The following is a 20869-nucleotide window of genomic DNA, read 5'->3' as shown; positions in this document are numbered from 1 at the left end:
TACTGAGAGCTAATACCAAGACTGTGGTTTGTCAGAGGACAGAGCCAAAGGTGACTGATTACCAATGGCACCAGTCAACCTGGGGAAGGCAAAAGGAGTGGTAGACTGAGGCAAGGAGGCAAGGTCAGGACTACACCAGCACTGGACTGGCTTTTATTGGTAAATTAATCGCCTTCAATCCTGAATTGAGAGCTACTCATCGAGCACAGAGATGATCCACTGAGTGAAGTGACTAGCACTTGGAAAATAGAAATATAATTCACAGTATTCCTGACATAATGATAATGGATTTGGTATTTTTATTAATGCAAAGGTCCATTAAAAGCAAGAGTAAAGGGACTTCCCGGGTGGCGCGGTGGTTGGGAATCTGCCTGCCAATGCAGGGGGCATGGGTTTGATCCCTGGTCTGGGAGGATCCCACATGCCGCGGAGCAACTAAGCCTGCAAGCCACAGCTACTGAGCCCGCCTGCTGCAGCTGCTGAAGCCCGTGAACCTAGAGCCCATGCTCTGCAACGGGAGGGGCCACTGCAGTGAGAGGCCCGCACACTGCAGTGAGGAGTGGCTCCCACTCGCCACAACTAGAGAAAAGCCCACGCACAGCAACAGAAACCCAATGCAGCCAAAAAAAAAAAAAAAAAAAAAAAGCAAGAGTAAATAGATTTAGCCAGGATTTCTGCACAGTCACAAGGTAAGGAAAACATCAAAAAGAGCTGGAGTTCATAAGAATATATACCAAATATGGACAAACATGAATATGAATCACCTGATTAGAACCGAATTTGAATATTTTTGTTAATTAGTCCTGCAAACATAAGACTAAGAAGGGTGGGAGGGCGGTGGTGGGCGTAGAAAACCAGGTTAAATTAAGCACTGACCATTCCCCTACAAAGATTCATATTTGGCCTCTGCAACATACGAGGGTGTGGGAAAGCTAGACGTAGCAAAGAAGAAAGGCAAAGGCAAAACACTTTTAAAGGGTGGAAAATAACATCTAGGAGGAAGTACATCTAGAAAAAAAGGCGGCTATGGGGTAACTTGGCATCGACTTTGAAGTTCATGAAAAATCTAGCACAGTGCTGGGCAAACAGTACGCATCATCAGGAGACAAAGCATCTTGATTCTCCTAGTCCAGGGCATAGAGAAAGCAGCATGAAACAGAAAGTAGAGAGACCATTTCATTCGAAAAGATACACGCACCCCAATGTTCCTGGCAGCACTATTTACAACAGCCAACATGTCGAAGCAACCCAAATATCCATTGACAGATGAATGGATAAAGAAGATGTGGTATATATACACAATAGAATACCACTCAGCCATAAAAAAGAATGAATGCCATTTGAAGTAACATGGATGGATCTAGAGATTGTCATACTCTAGGAAGCGAAATAAGTCAGAAAGACACAAACAAATACCATATGATACCATTTATAGGTGGAATCTAAAAAAATGATACAAATGAACTTATTTACAAAACAGAAACTGACTCACAGAAATAGAAAAAAAAACTATGGTTACCTAAGGTGAAAGGGGAGGAGGAATAAATTAGGAGTTTGGGATTAACAGAGATATACTACTATATATAAAATAGATAAACAAAAAGGATTTACTGTATGGCACAGGGAACTATATTCAGTATGTTGTAATAACCTATAATGGAAAAGACTCTGAAAAAGAGTATATATATAGTATATATGCATATATATATATATATATAAAATTGAATCACTTTGTTGTACACCAGAAACTAACACAGCATTGTAAATCAACTATACTTCAATTTAAAAAAAAAAGAAAGTAGAGGAAGTGAGAACAATGGCTACAGCAGTGGTCGTCCCACTTGAGCGAACACCAGAATGACCTGCAGGGTTTGTTAAAACCCAGATTGCTGGGCCCCAACTCCAAGTCTGTGATTCGTAGGTCTGGGGTGGGCCAGAAAATCTGCATTTCTGATAGGTTCCCTGGTGATGCCGCTGCTGCTGGTCTTAGGACCACACTTTCAGAATCACTGGGTTAGAAGGCCAGTCTTGGATTTGGACTATCTGAGTCTGAATCTGGCTCTGCCCTTCCTGTGCTATTTGTCTCATTTCCTCTTGTAAAACGAGACAGATAACAATTGCCATGGCACTGTTATGAGAAATAACATATGTGAAACTCTTAACCCAGTGCTCAGGGTGCCGTAAGTGATCCATATGTGTGGATTACTATGGAAAGACCGATAGCAGTAAATAATTAGGTAATATCCCTTAGAGCAGCCATAGTCAAATCGGGACGGTCTGAGACTGTGCCATCCACATTATTTTTCAAACGTCTCACTGCTTGATTAGCCAGGCCACACTACCCTAGGAAACATGGCTTGCTCGGGGCAAAGTGTAACCTGCCCCCATCAGCATTATTTCCCAGTTAATGTTTAACCAGATGAGTCAAATGTGAAGCATGTCTTTTAAACCTCACTAGTGCACACAGTGCTATGTACCTGTTCCCTTTCTCAGAGGATCCTGGCCACACCTGAAATTTTGTTGGACCTGACCTCTGAGTCACAGAGCAGACATACTGTGGGTTGTTCTAGATAGCGACTGGTGTGGAGACCTTTGCTTTCTGTTTGGGTAAGGTTGGCCCTACAAAAGCCAGCACCTCCTCATAACCTCCGTGCCCTCAGTCTGGACCAACCCTCTCCCTCCTCTGATCTGTGAGCAATGGTATCTTGGGTTATGGCTGTCACAGACTAAGTAAGGATAACAGAGTGTGTGTTGTAATCCATGATGCTGTCGGTTATTCTTTTTTTCTCTAAAACAACTAACTACACAATGTAGTACTTCATCTCTAGTAGTACCTTCTTAAGAAATTTTACTTCTCAGAGGGCAGACAGCAGAAGCAAGAAGAACTACAATCCTGCAGCCTGTGGAACAAAAAACACATTCACAGAAAGATAGACAAGATGAAAAGGCAGAGGGCTATGCACCAGATGAAGGAACGAGATAAAACCCCAGAAAAACAACTAAATGAAGTGGAGATAGGCAATCTTCCAGGAAAAGAATTCAGAATAATGATAGTGAAGATGATCTAGGACCTTGGAAAAAGAATGGAGGCAAAGATCGTGGAGATAAAGAAATGTTTAACAAAGATCTAGAAGAATTAAAGAACAAACAAACAGAGATGAACAATACAATAACTGAAATGAAAAATACAGTAAAAGGAATCAATAGCAGAATAACTGAGGCAGAAGAACGGATAAGTGACCTGGAAGACAGAATGGTGGAATTCACTGCTGCGGAAGAGAATAAAGAAAAAAGAATGAAAAGAAATGAAGACACCCTAAGAGACCTCTGGGACAACATTAAATGCAACAACATTCGCATTATAGGGGTCCCAGAAGGAGAAGAGAGAGAGAAAGGACCTGAGAAAATATTTGAAGAGATTATAGTCGAAAACTTCCCTAATATGGGAAAGGAAATAGCCACCCAAGTCCAGGAAGCACAGAGAGTCCCATACAGGATAAATCCGAGGAGAAACATGCCAAGACACATAGTAATCAAATTGGCAAAAATTAAAGACAAAGAAAAATTATTAAAAGCAGCAGGGGAAAAATGACAAATAATATACAAGGGAATTCCCATAAGGTTAACAGCTGACTTCTCAGCAGAAACTCTACAAGCCAGAAGGGAGTGGCATGATATACTTAAAGTGATGAAAGGGAAGAACCTACAACCAAGATTACTCTACCCGGCAAGGATCTCATTTAGATTTGATGGAGAAATCAAAAGCTTTACAGACAAGCAAAAGCTAAGAGAATTCAGCACCACCAAACCAGCTCTACAACAAATGCTAAAGGAACTTCTCTAAGTGGGAAACACAGAGAAGAAAAGGACCTACCAAAAAAACCCCAAAACAATTAAGAAAATGGTAATAGGAACACACGTATCGATAATTACCTTAAATGTAAATGAATTAAATGCTCCAACCAAAAGACACTGGCTTGCTGAATGGATACAAAAACAAGACCCATATATATGCTGTCTACAAGAGACCCACTTCAGGCATAGGGACACATTCAGACTGAAAGTGAGGGGATGGAAAAAGATATTCCATGCAAATGGAAATCAAAAGAAAGCTGGAGTAGCAATACTCATATCAGATAAAATAGACTTTAAAATAAAGAAGGTTACAAGAGACAAGGAAGGACACTACATAATGATCAAGGGATCAATCCAAGAAGAAGATATAACAATTATAAATATATATGCACCCAACATAGGAGCACCTCAATACATAAGGCAACTGCTAATAGCTATAAAAGAGGAAATCGACAGTAACACAATAATAGTGGGGGACTTTAACACCTCACTTACACCAATGGACAGATCATCCAAACAGAAAATTAATAAGGAAACACAAGCTTTAAATGACACAATAGACCAGATTGATTTAATTGATATTTATAGGACATTCCATCCAAAAACAGCAGATTACACTTTCTTCTCAAGTGTGCATGGAACATTCTCCAGGATAGATCACATCTTGGGTCACAAATCAAGCCTCAGTAAATTTAAGAAAATTGAAATTATATCAAGCATCTTTTCTGACCATAACGCTATGAGATTAGAAATCAATTACAGGGAAAAAAACGTAAAAAACACAAACACATGGAGGCTAAACAGTACATTACTAAATAACCAAGAGATCAATGAAGAAATCACAGAGGAAATCAAAAAATACCTAGAGACAAATGACAATGAAAACATGACGATCCAAAACCTATGGGATGCAGCAAAAGCAGTTCTAAGAGGGAAGTTTATAGCTATACAAGCCTACCTCAAGAAACAAGAAAAATCTCAAATAAACAATCTAACTTTACACCTAAAGGAACTAGAGAAAGAAGAACAAACAAAACCCAAAGTAGTAGAAGGAAAGAAATCATAAAGATCAGAGCAGAAATAAATGAAATAGAAACAAAGAAAACAATAGCAAAGATCAATAAAACTAAAAGCTGGTTCTTTGAGAAGATAAACAAAATGGATAAACCATTAGCCAGACTCATCAAGAAAAAGAGGGAGAGGACTCAAACCAATAAAATTAGGAATGAAAAAGAAGTTACAATAGACACCACAGAAATACAAAGCATCCTGAGAGACTACTACAAGCAAATCTATGCCAATAAAATGGACAACCTGGAAGAAATGGACAAATTCTTAGGAAGGTATAAGCTTCCAAGACTGAACCAGGAAGAAACAGAAAATATGAACAGAACAATCACAAGTAATGAAATTGAAACTGTGATTAAAAATCTTCCAATAAACAAAAGTCCAGGACCAGATGGCTTCACAGGTGAATTCTATCAAACATTTAGAGAAGAGCTAATACACATCCTTCTCAAACTCTTCCAAAAAACTGCAGAGGAAGGAACACTCTCAAACTCATCCTATGAGGCCACCATCACCCTGATACCAAACCAGACAAAGATACTACAAAAAAAAGAAAATTACAGACCAATATCACTGATGAATATAGATGCAAAAATCCTCAACAAAATACTAGCAAACAGAATCCAGCAACACATTAAAAGGATCATACACCATGATCAAGTGGGGTTTATCCCAGAGATGCAAGGATTCTTCAATATACGCAAATCAATCAATGTGATACATCATATTAACAAATTGAAGAATAAAAACCATATGATCATCTCAATAGATGCAGAAAAAGCTTTTGACAAAATTCAACACCCATTTATGATAAAAACTCTCCAGAAAGTGGGCACAGAGGGAACCTACCTCAACATAATAAAGGCCATATATGACAAACCCACAGCAAACATCATTCTCAATGGTGAAAAACTGAAAGCATTTCCTCTAAGATCAGGAACAAGACAAGGATGTCCACTCTCACCACTATTATTCAACATAGTTTTGGAAGTCCTAGCCACGGCAATCAGAGAAGAAAAAGAAATAAAAGGAATACAAACTTGAAAAGAAGAAGTAAAACTGTCACTGTTTGTCAATGACATGATACTATACATAGAGAATCCTAAAGATGCCACCAGAAAACTAGTAGAGCTAATCAATGAATTTGGTAAAGTTGCAGGATACAAAATTAATGCACAGAAATCTCTTGCATACCTATACACTAATGATGAAAAATTTGAAAGAGAAATTAAGGAAACACTCCCATTTAACATTGCAACAAAAAGAATAAAATACCTAGGAATAAACCTACCTAGGGAAACAAAAGACCTGTATACAGAAAACTATAAGACACTGTTGAAAGAAATTAAAGATGATACCAACAGATGGAGAGATGTACCATGTTCTTGGATTGGAAGAATCAACATTGTGAAAATGACTATACTACCCAAAGCAATCTACAGGTTCAATGCAATCCCTATCAAATTACCAATGGCATTTTTTACAGAACCAGAACAAAAAATCTTAAAATTTGTATGGAGACACAGAAGACCCCGAATAGCCAAAGCAGTCTTGAGGGAAAAAAACAGAGCTGGAGGAATCAGACTCCCTGACTTCAGACTATACTACAAAGCTACAGTAATCAAGACGACATGGTACTGGCACAAAAACAGAAACATAGATCAATGGAATAGGATAGAAAGCCCAGAGATAAACCCACGCACCTATGGTCAACTAATCTTTGACAAAGGAGGCAAGGATATACAATGGAGAAAAGACAGTCTCTTCAATAATTGGTGCTGGGAAAACTGGACAGCTACATGTAAAAGAATGAAATTAGGACACTCCCTAACACCTTACACTAAAATAAACTCAAAATGGATTAGAGACCTAAATGTAAGACCAGACAGTATAAAACTCTTAGAGGAAAACATAGGAAGAACACTCTTTGATATAAATCACAGCAAGATCTTTTTTGATCCACCTCCTAGAGTAATGGAAATAAAAACAAAAATAAACAAATGGGACCTAATTAAACTTCAAAGCTTTTGCACAGCAAAGGAAACTACAAACAAGACAAAAAGACAACCCTCAGAATGGGAGAAAATATTTGCAAATGAATCAACGGACAAAGGATTAATCTCCAAAATATATAAACAGCTCATGCAGCTCAATATTAAAAAAACAAACAACCCAATCCAAAAATGGACAGAAGACCTAAATAGACATTTCTCCAAAGAAGACATACAGATGGCCAAGAAGCACATGAAAAGATGCTCAACATCACTAATTATTAGAGAAATTCAAATCAAAACTACAATGAGGTATCACTTCACACCAGTCAGAATGGGCATCATCAGAAAATCTACAAACAACAAATGCTGGAGAGGGTGTGGAGAAAAGGGAACCCTCTTGCCCTGTTGGTGGGAATGTAAATTGATACAGCCACTATGGAGAACAGTATGGAGGTTCCTTAAAAAACTAAAAATAGAATTACCATATGACCCAGCAATCCCACTACTGGGCATATACCCAGAGAAAACCATAATTCAAAAAGACACATGCACCCCAATGTTCATTGCAGCACTATTTACAATAGCCAGGTCATGGAAGCAACCTAAATGCCCATCGACAGACGACTGGATAAAGAAGATGTGGTAAATATATACAGTGGAATATTACTCAGCCATAAAAAGGAATGAAATTGGGTCATTTGTAGAGACGTGGATGAATCTAGAGACTGTCATACAGAGTGAAGTAAGTCAGAAAGAGAAAAACAAATATCGTATATTAACGCATATATGTGGAACCTAGAAAAATGGTACAGATGAACCAGTTTGCAGGGCAGAAATAGAGACACAGATGTAGAGAACAAACGTATGGTCACCAAGGGGGGAAAGCGGCACGGGGGTGGGGATGGTGGTGTGATGAATTGGGAGATTGCGATTGACATGTATACACTGATGTGTGTAAACTCGATGACTAATAAGAACCTGTTGTATAAAAAAATAAATAAAACAAAATTCAAAAACTCAAAATAAAATAAAATAAAATACTAATTCATGTGAAAATTTTAAAAAAAATGCACATTTCAAAAAAAAAAGAAAGAAATTTTACTTCTTATCAATCACTGTTAATTCTCCCTCATTTTCCTTATTCTGTTTTAAGGAAAAAAACCTTTTACTTTTGCCTCAACTTTCACTCAACTTATATATATATATGCTGTTCCTTGGTGGCCCTCTCTAGTTTAGCCATCTGTCCTCTCGGCTTGGAGCCTCTGAGCATTTGAATTCTATAGCAGCTTGTCCACAAGAGCCCTTATCCATTGCTCACGATATCACCTTGGAAATGAATAAATATTTTCTAGGTGCAAACGTGCAAAGTCTGCGTTACATTAGAAGAAATTCAGAATATTCCAAAGAGAGTAAAATTTTTGGAAGGTTATGTAATTTGGTAGATGGCCTCACTTGTTAATAAAAAAAAGCAGCTTTTTATTTAAAGAAGCAGAAAACTTGGTTTTATCTTTAGAAAAAAAATAAAACTCATGTGTCTAAAATTTTTTTTCTAACATTAGTTTTATGAGAAGGTTTTCCCCCTTTACAACAGTGGGTCTACAAGCAAAGTAAGTCTAGCTCAGGATGAAATCACATCAGCAAAAACGCCTGACTGCATTAGGAAGTGAAATGAAAGCCTGGGGGTAATAATGATGGGAAAAGCCTTTTATTCTAGGTTGTATCAATAGTAAGGGGAGAAAAGAGACCAGTGGAGAAAGTCTAGGATGAAAAGAAGAGAAATATTTCTGACCAGGGAAGAAATAGCCTTCTGATTACTACACATAAAGCCAATTAAAAGGTAATGGGATTGATTTTTGTTTGTGGCTTATAGAATCAATCTCATTACGTTAAAGACATATCGTCTAGATGTCTTGAATCAGTAGAGTTTTCAAAAAACATTTATTTTCAATGAATAGAAGAAGAAAAGGGGGAAGGATGGTAGAATATTAGAAAACCCCTCTGAGTTTACTTTAAATCTGTGATTTGAAATGTACTGAGTTAGTTGAGAATGATACAGCCAATCAGTATGGCTTGTTACGATCTTCCAGACATGTCTAAGACAAGATAAACGCCTAAAGCTACAAGACTCTAAGACGTGAAATCTAGGTATGGTGAATGAAAATTTAAAAGCCTAATGATAAAATGAAATGCCCTTATAGGCTTAAAAGGACAGTTTTTACAAATAAAGGTAGAAGGGATGAAATGGGTAGATATTTAGGAACACCAAAAGCTAGAGAAAATGCATGAAAAAGGGGGAAGGGGCACTTACGGTAATATTTAAAAAGTGAATACAATTCACTAGGAGGTAAAATAAGGTACTACGGCAACTTAAGATAGTTCACTGTCATCTGTACTTGGCTTAACCTCTGACAATCAAGAAAATAAAAAGGTTCTGATCATAAATGCTAGAAACTTCAGTTCTACAATTCACTTCTGCATTAAAAAAAATTTCCAAAATACTCTGTGGTAAGGGAGAGGGGAAGTAAAGCCGCATAAAATGGAGAACAATTTGAAATAATAGTATGTAATTTATTTCCCTGCTTTGAAATTGCTTTTTTTAATCCCATGTCACTACAACAATTTCAAAAAAGAATGACAAATGACACCAAATCATTTACAGTCATAAAAGAATTTCTGCATATTTTGTATTCTTCAGGTAATTCTTGGGGACCTTGCAAGTAAATCTTGACGTTTGGCCTTTTGGAAAGGTCAAAAAGAAAGAATGTTCCAGGAAAAAGTATTAGTCCATGTTTACGTAAGAACCTCAACAACAGCCAAAAAGTTCAACTCCCTCCCCTAATAACAGCATTGAGTAAATCTGATATGCTATTAGTAATAGTTTGAGAATTCTAAATTCCTTATGTTAGCAGTCTCTATCCTTTTTTTCATCATTTTACCATATATTTACTGATTGCCCACTGCTGCTTGGCCCTGGGCTTAATGCTAGGGAAGTACTTATGATTAAGACTGGTGACGTCTCTGGAGCTTGTATTCTCCTGGAGAGAGATGTACAAGCAACAAGTAAACAGTTAAATATGATCAAAAGTATACTAGAGAGTGTATTAAGTCCTATAAACAAAATAAACAGGGTGAAACGAGAGAGAAGGTCTGTAGGTGCTAATTTTTAGGGGGTTCAAGGAGGGCTTTATTAGGTGAAATTTGATCTGAAACTTGGACAGGCAGAGAACTCGAGGACAAGAATTCCAGGCAAAGAGCAAATGCAAAGGCCCTGTGGTAGCAGCAGTATGATCCGTTTGATGAATAGGAGCAGGAGCTAGTGGGGCTGCAAGGCAGTGCGCTCCGAGAAGATGGTACAGACAGGGCAGTGAGGAAGGCAGGAGCCACACCATGGCTCACAGGCATGGCAAGAGGTCTTGCTTTTTTTTTTTCTTTTACTTATTTCTAAATTAATTAATTTATTTGTTTTTATTTTTGGCTGCGTTGGGTCGTCGTTGCTGCACGCAGGCTTTCTCTAGGTACGGCGAGCGGGGGCTACTCTTTGTTGCCGTGTGCGGGCTTCTCATCGCGGTGGCTTCTCTTGTTGCGGAGCACCGGCACTGGGTGCGCGGGCTTCAGTAGTTGTGGCACGTGGGCTCAGTAGCTGTGGCTCACGGGCTCTAGGCGCGCAGGCTCAATAGTTGCGGCACACGGGCTTAGTTGCTCCGCCGCATGTGGGATCTTCCCAGACCAGGGCTCGAATCCGTGTCCCTTGCATCAGCAGACAAATTCTCAACCACTGTACCACCAGGGAAGCCCGAGGTCTTGCTTTTATTTTAAGAGCAATGGGAAGCTGCTGAAGCAGTTGGATTTATATCTAACAATGATGGTTTGGGCTCCTGTTTGAAGGATGGGGTGTGCGTGTGTGTGTGTGTGAGTGTGTGTGTGTCCGGGCGAGTGCCAAGAGTGGAAGCAGGGAGATGAGGCTGAAGGCTGCTGAGCAGCAACAATCCAGGTAAGAAACGATGATGGGCCCGACCCCATGGTAGTCCTGGAGGCAGAGAAGAGTGACAAATGCAAGATATATTTGGAGGTAAATGAAGCTTGCTAAGAGAAGAGGGTGAGGGTAGGAGAGACAAGCATGCAGGTTTCTGAAGTTAGGTGCCATTTAATGGAGTGGGGTCCAGTTCTCCTTTGAGCATTTGGCTAGAGATGGCCGGTGGGACATCTCCCTGAAAAGGTCAAGAAGACAGATGGAGCGAGGTGTTTGGAGCCCAGGGGAGAGGTCTTAGCTAGAGATGCAAATTTAGGAGTCGATATTCTGCACAATTCCTAGCAGACCACCCCGGCACACATTTGGTGATTAATAAATGCTTATGTGAGGACTGATTGATAATTGACAGAAAGGACAAGTGAGAATTTTGCATACCGGAAGATGTTCTGAATCTCATGGCATGGAGCCCTCGGGAAATGCCGGTAGAGAAGAGTGCCAGGTGCTGTGGCTGCTCAATAAATATTAATTTACCACGATGAATCTCAAGAAAGCCACGGACTATTATTTCAGTAACTGACCCTCCCTGGCTTAACTGGCGCCAGAGCCGTTGCTCAGCCACTTGTACCTTCTGTTCCTCCTCCTCAGTATCTTTTTACATGGCAGCTTAATCCCTGACCCAGGCATCTTGCTTTGTTCTTGATCACTGCCTTTTTGGCCCTCACATCCAGAGAATACTGTCATTACTGTGACTCTGTCCCTAATGACTGTCTCAGAACTTGCTCTCCACAGATTTCTGAATCTGCCATGAGTCATCAACAGTGAGTACCTCTGATGTGCCAGGCACCATTCTAGACACTTGACACATAGATCCCACTTATAACACCCTGCACAGTAGCTGTTTGCCCTGGGGGTAGACCTTAACCCCCCTGAGAGAGTAAGTGCTTGGTTCTAAGTCAGGTAGCTGGAAAGTGGTAGAACAAGGATTCAGAACAAGTCCAGCTGACTCTGCAGCCGGGCTTCCCTTCCTGGGTTTGCAAAGCTCACTGGATTTCACCTGCTGAATCAGTCTGTACCCTCGATTGCCTAGTTCTCCAACAAAGTCCATTAGGCGGTTGGTGTCCGTCGAGAGCCACCAAGCATTCAAGTCAGGTTGGCCTGTGTCTGTACACTTGAATGACAGTGTTCCATGACTGTAACTGCAGACTCACTTGGTGCTCTAATGTGGGATTTATCACTTTCAGTGGGAGGACCCGAACCTGAGAGAGGCCCATAGCCTGGGAGGTTATTAGTCATCAGAGAAACAAAAGAGATGGAGTGTGCTGGAGCAATACAGCCGGGCAGGCTTGCCAGGGACAAGGTGGCTGACAGGACAGGGGCTGGAGACTAAGAAGGAGGGCAGCGAGGCTGTGTGTACAATAAAGCGAGGACTCAATGGCTAGCTGAGGGATACGATGGCAAAGACACAGAAAAAATCATAACTCACTGTTCAAAAGAAATAGCCTTTATGGCTTTATGTAAATGTGTTAATAAAGCTTCAGTCTTTCTGGCCACACACTCAGAGTGAAAGGCTTCTTCATTAGGCACATCCCCGAGCACGCAGGTGTGCTATAAGGCACAGAGCCGTTAGCTAAAACACCCTCTGCAGCAGGAGTGGTTTCACCAGCGACCACTCCTTCACTAGAAGGAGGCCAAGTCCTGGGAGGCCGAGCAGTGTGGGCAGGAATTATTTGCACAGGAGGACAAAGGGCCCTGAAGCTACCCGGGCTGGCTCTCGCCTCGGCAGCACCTGTTCCTCCAGCCACACTCGGCCCTTTTATCACCTGACATCTGCCTGGCTGGATGGGCCCCACGCTGCCTGCTCAGGAAATGGAGTTGATGAATGTCCATTTCGTGTTAGGTTTCCTGGCAGAAATGAGATATGGAATTCCTAGAGGCAAGTTACCTAGGAATCCAGCATCCACCAGGCACAACTTATTAATGAATCAGATTGATAAAGGTCAAACTGTGAAAAGCTTGGTTTAAAAGATGAGAAAGAAGGAAGAAAAAAGCTGTACACACGCCATATCCTTTAGTCATAGCAGATGGTGGTGGCTTGTGGCTCACAGCTCTGCTTTGCTAAGGCCTCTGGGGCGCTTCCTTCTGATGCAAGTGTGACATTAAAGAGATAGGCTGTGGACCCTCAGCCCATAGGATGTCTGAAGGGTTTCAGGGGAACCCTGTGAAGAGGCTTCATGAAGCTAATCTGAATCTACCCATCTCCGCTGCTAACATTCCACCTGGCTTAGAGGACAACGGACATGGTTCCAAGGATTTTGAGAAACAAAGAGGTGCTCGGACTCTTTCTCTCTCTCTCGCTCTCTCTCTCTTTCTTTCTTTCTGTTTCTCTCTCTCTTTCTTTCTCTGTTTCTTTCTCTCTCTCTCTCTTTTACACCCACCCATAGATAACATCTTAAATATATCTTTAATTACATACAATTAATATGACACTCAGAGCACCAATAGCCAAGTTCTTTGCTGTATTCCCAACGCCTAGATCTAAGTAAGAACAGAGCAGTCTCTCTCTCTATCTATATATTATATACATATAAAATAAATTAACAGATGAATATTTACTATATTCCCTTGGGTTTCAAGTTCTAGTGCCCAACCTTACCAGTAGACTTTTTATTAATACCCCTAGGAAGAGACTTTAGTTGTATTTTAATCTTACAAACATTCTTTTCATGGAGACATTTAAACTCCTCTAACTCCCTACACACGGTTATATTTTTCCTGATGGCAAAATACTAAACGTAATGTAGGATTGAAAGAATTTTTAACAATTTGTTTCTTATTTCTCACCCAAAATACCCAATTAAAGCATCTCATTAAAATTTTTGTATTTATCCTATATTTCTCTTACTTGGATATTACTTTTAATAACCAAAAGACAAGTCAGCACGGTTAGTGACAGAACAAGATCATAGCACCAAATAAAGATTTGACCTCATCCTGGATTTTTCCTTACAGATCAAATATTTTCTCTTCTCAGGCTATATTTCTGGGATGAGAATGTCCACTCAATTAAAATTCAGATTACCTGATGAACTTCAGTACCCTTCAACAGAAGTAAAATTTCATGTAGAAACACTTATTAAACAGTGGTAAGTTGGCTCTGGGTGTGGGTACATATGTACCTAAGTCTTTGAGACAGATTCAAAACCAGATCCAGTCAGTCTGCCAGAAAGTACTGATGTTCAAGGGAAAAAATCTCAAGATTTTTGGAATTAGAGCCTTTCCCTCTGATAAGGCAGATGTGACACTTTAAAAGAAATCTGCTCTTCTGTATTTAATCAAAGTCATAATAACAAAAATAATCAAGGACCCATGGACCTTTGTTTGAAGGATATTGGTCTGGCTATTAAAGCACCTAGTCAGCATAAAAATAGAAAACAGAGCCTTAGTCCTGCCTTTCAAATCTTGCTGGCATCCCAGATGATAAGAGAACTGATGAGTGAAGGAGGGCAAGGGAAAGTTCTGTGCCTGGTAAGCATTTTTATGAGTCAATATATTTTTAAGCTTATCTCCAAGAATAAAAACCCAGTCACTTTTCTCGTAGGGATTTTTTTTAATATGACAAAATGTAAAGGTTTGCTAAATATGGGTGTTGAGAGTATCCAGATATTTATCATTCTCTGCATTTTCTCTTTTGGAAGCATTTCATAATTAAAAAATGATAAAAGTATCAAAACTGCAGGAACAAAGAAAACAACCAGAACACACATTTTGGAGTTTACAAAGGATGCTTAATTTGCCTCTGTAGTAGTGAAAAATGTAAGACTTCTGATTCCAAGTTAGTATTTTTCAAATAATACCTGACTTCAAAATACAGATTATTTAGATGTTAAATTTGGTGACACTTTAACAAACATTAAAAGAAATCAACTCCCAGGAAATCTGAAGGTCCTCCAATATCAACATAGTGCTGACCATTCATCATATTTAACAAGGTGTATTGGAAGTAGCTGAGTACTGACCTCCCCAGGACAAATGATCCTCTTGGGACGAGGGGCCTCTTGCTGTAACTGATACACTGCCAAATATGAAAAGAGAGAATTATAATTAAAAAGCATCAGCACATACCAACATGCCTTCAAACAGTTCCACCTAACCACCTTTCAAGAACTGCAAATTTCTCAACCAAAAAACAAAGGAGATACAGACACATTTTTAGACTGAATAAAGGCAGATCATTTACATGGAAATTAGTCACAATGACTATAAACGGGCAAAACTGATTTTTTAAAATTTTTATAAGGACAATTTAGTTTCATAATTGTTACTGGCATTGTTCCTGTTACGGCTTTCTTGGAAGACTAGATAGGACTAAAATTCTGTCGACAATTTTAAAGATGAAATTCTACTTGTGAGTACCTAGGTAGTAAGATCATATAATAGGATCCCTGAATCTCAATGCTGATGTTTCTTGACATACCAGGGAAAGACAGGCATTAGAAGAGGAGTGGCATTCTCTGAAATGTTACAGTTATGGACAAAGACACAGCCGATTCTGTGAGTGAATGAAGCCCCAGCTCATTTCTCTTTTCACGAGTTCTATTTTTGCCCCGCCCATCACCACAGATACTTACCTAGTTGACTATTTCCCACCCATTGTCATTCCTTTTTCTTGGGCCCTTTAGGATCTTAAATAATAATAACTCTCTTATATCCTGTTTTAAAGACAGACTTTCAGGCTTGGGCATGGAGGAAAGCAGGTAATTGTATACAAAAATGTAATTTATCAGAATATTATTTGTAATTTTTCAGACTATAATGAGTGATTTTCTGCTGCTCAGCTGGTTTGATTACTTCTCTTAGAGGAAAAGCTACTCTATGCAGGTACCTTGGGGTTCTACTTCCATGGAAATAGAGGTTGAAAATAAACCTACTTGATGTTATCTTCAGAATCTTGAAGAGGGAATAATTAATGTCAAATAATTCTATGAATCATATCATAGAATACATCTATGAAACGTTAAAAATTAGATCACATAAAGTCTTCTAGAAAATGTAATAAGAGAAGCAAAAACTTCTGGCTTATTCTTAGGTCTAAAAATAAAAGAAAGAAATTTTAATTGAAGGGCAGATGGTCATGTGGAAACAGGTGGAAATGATGGGATGTATTTTGTACCTATGGCTCCCCAATGCCTTCAGCTCAACATGGTTATTTTCTTACCTAATTAAGGGTAGATGACTCAGCTTCCTAACAGAGAAGAAACCATCTAACCCTCATATGGCTGTTTTAACGTGCCGCATTTCTAAGCTTAGGTTGCCCACACTAATGATGATGCCTGTGTCACTTAAGGACAACTGTAGCCACGTATCAGAGACAGGTCAGAGAAGGCTTCTTGTGCAGGAGGAAACATGAGGAAGAACTGGCAAAAAAATAGAGAAATAGTTTTGGACATTCCACTGACTCTCCCACTAGAGCCCATGCTCTCCTTAAATCACGACAGAGCCTGCATGGAATCCTTTATTCCTCTCGAATGAGCTCCAACACCAACTAACTGCTTTTCAGCAGGGTTTTGCTGTTAATGAGTGTAAAGGGAACCAAAGGGGGCATCCCCTAGAATCACAGAGCTTTAGAGCAATTGCAGAACCCACATCCAGAGAATCCTATCCTCTCTTCTCTTCCCATTGTCAATGCCCTCGGAAGCCAGCAGTTATATGTGGGGGGCATGGCTGGAACAGTTTTGTGAACACCGTTTTTAATGCTTCCCTTGAAGGTGGCAAAGCACGTACAGCTGTTATAAGAGAAGCATTTTAAGCTAAGCTCACCTTTGCAATTCATATCGGCAAATATTTGAACATCTGCTGTAGAACAGATACCACAGTCAGCATTATGTGGAGGCTTTGAGGATGAATGGAGGGGAAGAGAGAAGAGAAGGGAACGAGCATATCGAGTACCTGTTATGTGGCAGGAACAATGTCTTATTGAACGTTCACAAGAGCTCCGAGGACGGAACGTATCATTACCATGCTCATTTTTTATATGAGGAAATACGTGCCCAGAGTGAAATATTTGCCCCAGAGCATCCAGCTAAAATGTATCCTTTCGATTCCAAAGCCCTGGTTTATTTTTCTATGCCTCAGGGCCTTTGCACTTGCTGTGCCCTCCACCTGGATTGCTCTTTCCCAAGATGTTCAGATGGCACTCCTCCCCCTTCATTCAGGTCTTCCCTGACTTGCCCGACTTGGTATAAAATTCCATCCCATCACTCCGCTACCTTTACACCATTTCATGTTTCTTCACAGTACTCATCACCATTAACACACTGTATTTGTTTATTTTGTGTGCTGTCTCCCTTGACTAATGTGTAGGCTCTTTGGGGGCAGGGACTTTGTTCTTTCCACTGTGGGACGCTCAGCGCCTAAAACAGTGCTTGGCACATAGCAGATGCTTAATGCATATTTGTATGTATTGACTCATGGGTCACAAGCCATTCCTTCAAGGACACTGATCCAGTGAGGGAGATGCACGTGGAGAAACAAAACCAGGAAGGGCCAAGTGCTTTAATTAAGGGCAGAGGAGGAAGCAGTTCTTTTTACTCAGGTGGTCAGGATGGCTTCCCGAGGGGAGAAGCATGGGGCTCTCCTTGAAGAGTTAGCAGGGTTTCCACAGGTAGAGAAAAGAGAGAGGGGTACAGATAGAGGAAAGAGCCCCAGCAGTAAAAGGGAATGACGTGCTGATTGGTCCGTGAGAGTCCAGTGTGCTGTTGCCCCGGGGTGGGCAGATGTGGGAGGAGGCCATGTGGGACTGAACCTTGAAGGTCATGGTAGGAAGCATGGATGTTCTTCTTTCAGCAATGGGGGGACAGTGACATGTTTTGAGCAGGGAGGTGACATGATCTGGTCTGTTTCAGAATAATGACAATAAGGATAAGACTGTTCAGAAAAATAGAAGTTCTCATTTTCTGGAGACCTATTGTGTGCCAGACACCTTATCTACATTTCCTCATTTACTCCTCCCAACCAACCTCCAAGGTAACTGTTATTCTCCACCTCAGTGACAAAGTAGTGGAGACGCCAAGCTGTGAAGAAGCTCAAGGTCACACAGATAATATGATGAAATCAAGATTTAAGGCCTGATTTCCAGGTCCCAAGGTCTATATATTTTTCAGCCTCACCAGTAGTCCCTAAGGCAGATGGTGGAGCGGTCCCAAGTGGGGTTGCTTGCATTAGAATCTTCGAAGAGCTAAAATATAAATTATATAGTTATAAGATACAGATTCTCAGACACCATCGTCTCTGGTGATGCTCACTCTGCCAGCCTGGCAAGGGGTCCCGAAATATGTTCTTTTTAAAGGTCTTTGGGAGATTCCAACACACAGCCAGGAGTGGGGGCCACTGCCCTTTGCTTCACTGAAGGAAGCATCGGAGGGGGATCCTTGGAGGCAGGGAAGCAAGAGAACTGTGTTTTAGTTGTACGTAAAGGAGATCCTGAAAGTGCGAGTTAGGACAACACTAGTAGAAATGCAGATGAGGAGGTGAGTTGATTGCAGAGGAGGATGGCCAGGGCTGGATTACAAATTGAATGGAGGAAAGGGCCTTGAATGCTTGAAAGATTGAGACGCCATTAACAATCACAGAGATTACAGGAGAAGGAATGTAAGGGACAGTTCCTCTCCTGTGTCAACAGGCTAAAGCCCTTAGCTGTATCCTCTAGGTATCCTCTGAGTAAAGAGAAACATGGTCATTCACCAGTCTTACAACCGGAAATAGTCCCAGCCAGGAGTAACTTTGAGGGGGGGTCCCTGAAAAACCCTCAAGCCAGGGGTGCCACCTCTCCTTGCTGGTCTCTGGGCAGCACACACCATTAATCAATCGTTATTTTTCAGTGAGCAGGTCTCAGGATCTACAAAATCTGCTCAGTGCTGTTCCAAGCAATAGAAATCGACAAAGCCTGTTTGCCATCTGAATAATATGTCTCTATAAAGATAATGAGATGACAACCAATTGCCATGGCAGCCACAGGAAAAAATGGGTCCCTAGACTCTATCTCAGCTTCAGCCCCAGTACCTCATTTTCAAGGTTGGCTATAACGAAACAAACATGCATGAGGCCCATTTAATATAACTGAAACACGTCACATAATCTTGAAAATGTCGTTTCTTGAATTTTCTTTGTTCAACAAACCCACGCCACAGGCAAAATGCAATAACAAATGTCACTGCTTGGGTGATTCTGTGCGCTAAGGGGCGAGATGACAGACTGTGCTTCTATGACCATGCTCCAAATCTGTCCCCGGCACTCCCCAGCCCTGGGTCCTTGCAGCACAAGAGAGAACTCTTATTCTGGAATAAGCTGTTAGGCAGGGGGATGGGGTGGGGATGGTCACTAGGGAACGTGGAGGTAAGAGAAGGGGATTCCCTGCTCCCCAGGAAACCTGAAGCAGATTGAGAAATCAAGAACTCACTGAGAGAGTGTTTTATTTTTTTCTTCAGTAAGGAAACTCGGCTCATCTTCTGGTAACACAATCAACCCACTCCCCATGGAGGCCGAGTGAAAGCCCTGGCCTGGGTGATGCTAAGCCCAGTCCAAACCCGTCAGCTCCTAAAAGACCCTGCAGGGATGTCCTCTAACAGCCACTTATCACTTAAGAGGGCATGTGGATCCAGGAGCCGAACCTGGCCACTTGGCTGTGACACTGACCCAGTGCCACCCCGCTCACTGCCCATGTCTTCCCGGTTTTCATGGGAAAAAACTCACGGGTGTGAGTAAGAAATAGCAGGGGCTTTCAATGGCCTCTTGGCTCAGCCCCACTTCCAGGCAACTGTGTGCAGGCTTTGTCTTGCTAACAGAATGTCCAGTCTTACTGGGGATGGAGCTCTCCTCTGGTCCCATGGCACAGTGAAAAGCCTGAGGATGAGGCTGTGTAGACTTGAACCAGGGGGTCTCAGGCCTAAGTGTGTATAAGAAGCACCTGTGGGGTGTGATAAACTGCAGATCCCCCCACTCTTCCGATTCAGAAATCTGGCGTCAGGCTGAGGAATGGTTATTATAACTATTCTCCCCAGGTGACTCTGATGCCTGGGGCCTGTGGATCAGAATTCTGAGGTTCTAAACTCCTCTTTAGAAAAACAGGCACAAGCTGTGACTGCCTGACCTGCTGCCCAGGAGAGTCTCCGGGGAGAGATGTTGGCCACAGCATCTGCTGCCTAATTGGCACTTGGCCTCTTAAACAATAAAATCTTTCAGAGTATACCCATGGCGGTTGGCTTTTAAACTCATCTGCTTAGTTCATAGTTCTGGCTTAAAGTTTAGAATGTGGCTTTACTTTATTTTTAAAGTAAACTTGAAAATAGCTTTTTTAAAAGAATTGAAACCAAATACTTCTCAGTGATTTCACCAATGCTTTGGGGTTTGGTCTTGAGTATTAAGGACTAGATGTAGATATATGATACTTTGGGACAAGATTCTTCTTACCAAATAATCAGCTCAGGAAGTGATAGCATTAGCTTCTAAGAAAGAAAGGGGAGCAGGAAAGGCAGGAACTTAAGGGACTTCGTGTGGCATCATTGCTCTTTGAGTCAAGATGGAGTCTTATCCATCCTTGCAGTCCCACAGCTCAAAGCACACTGCCTGGTCTAAGGCAAAGACTTAATATGCATTTGTTGAATGAATGAATGAATGAATGAATAAATTAATAAGCAATCTACTTTATAGAAAATATTTAGAGAGCTGATTTCTAAGGTTCCTTATTCTTCTAAATTTCTAAATCAGACATTCATTGGTTGCCTTCTAGGCGTCCATTTCCATCTTCCCCATTTTAAAGGTACTCCAAAGTTTCCAGTCACTCCTATGTAAACCTTCCTGAGTTCCAGTGGTGAGCCCTGATGGGTTTAGGGCAGTTAGTATATCTCAACTCTCTGACCACAGTGATGGAGTCAGGGTTGGGAACCCATGTCAAATACGGCTAAGACTCAATTCTAAGACTTTTGCT

The 20869-nt window shown here is 40.9% G+C and overlaps 1 protein-coding gene across 1 annotated transcript in view; it reads right to left on the bottom strand.

Annotated features, from left to right (window-relative positions):
- Window positions 1-20869, bottom strand: part of CHN2 (chimerin 2) — a 326161-nt gene that overhangs the window by 143213 nt on the left and 162079 nt on the right. The window contains exon 3 of the mRNA XM_082397992.1: window positions 14904-14959. Coding sequence (XP_082254118.1) covers window positions 14904-14959 — 56 coding nt within the window. The remainder of the gene's footprint in view (window positions 1-14903; window positions 14960-20869) is intronic.

Source organism: Balaenoptera borealis (genome assembly GCF_965194805.1).
Source record: "Balaenoptera borealis genome assembly, chromosome: 7".
Lineage (NCBI taxonomy): Eukaryota > Metazoa > Chordata > Mammalia > Artiodactyla > Balaenopteridae > Balaenoptera > Balaenoptera borealis.
This window is presented reverse-complemented; position numbering and strand designations above follow the sequence as displayed.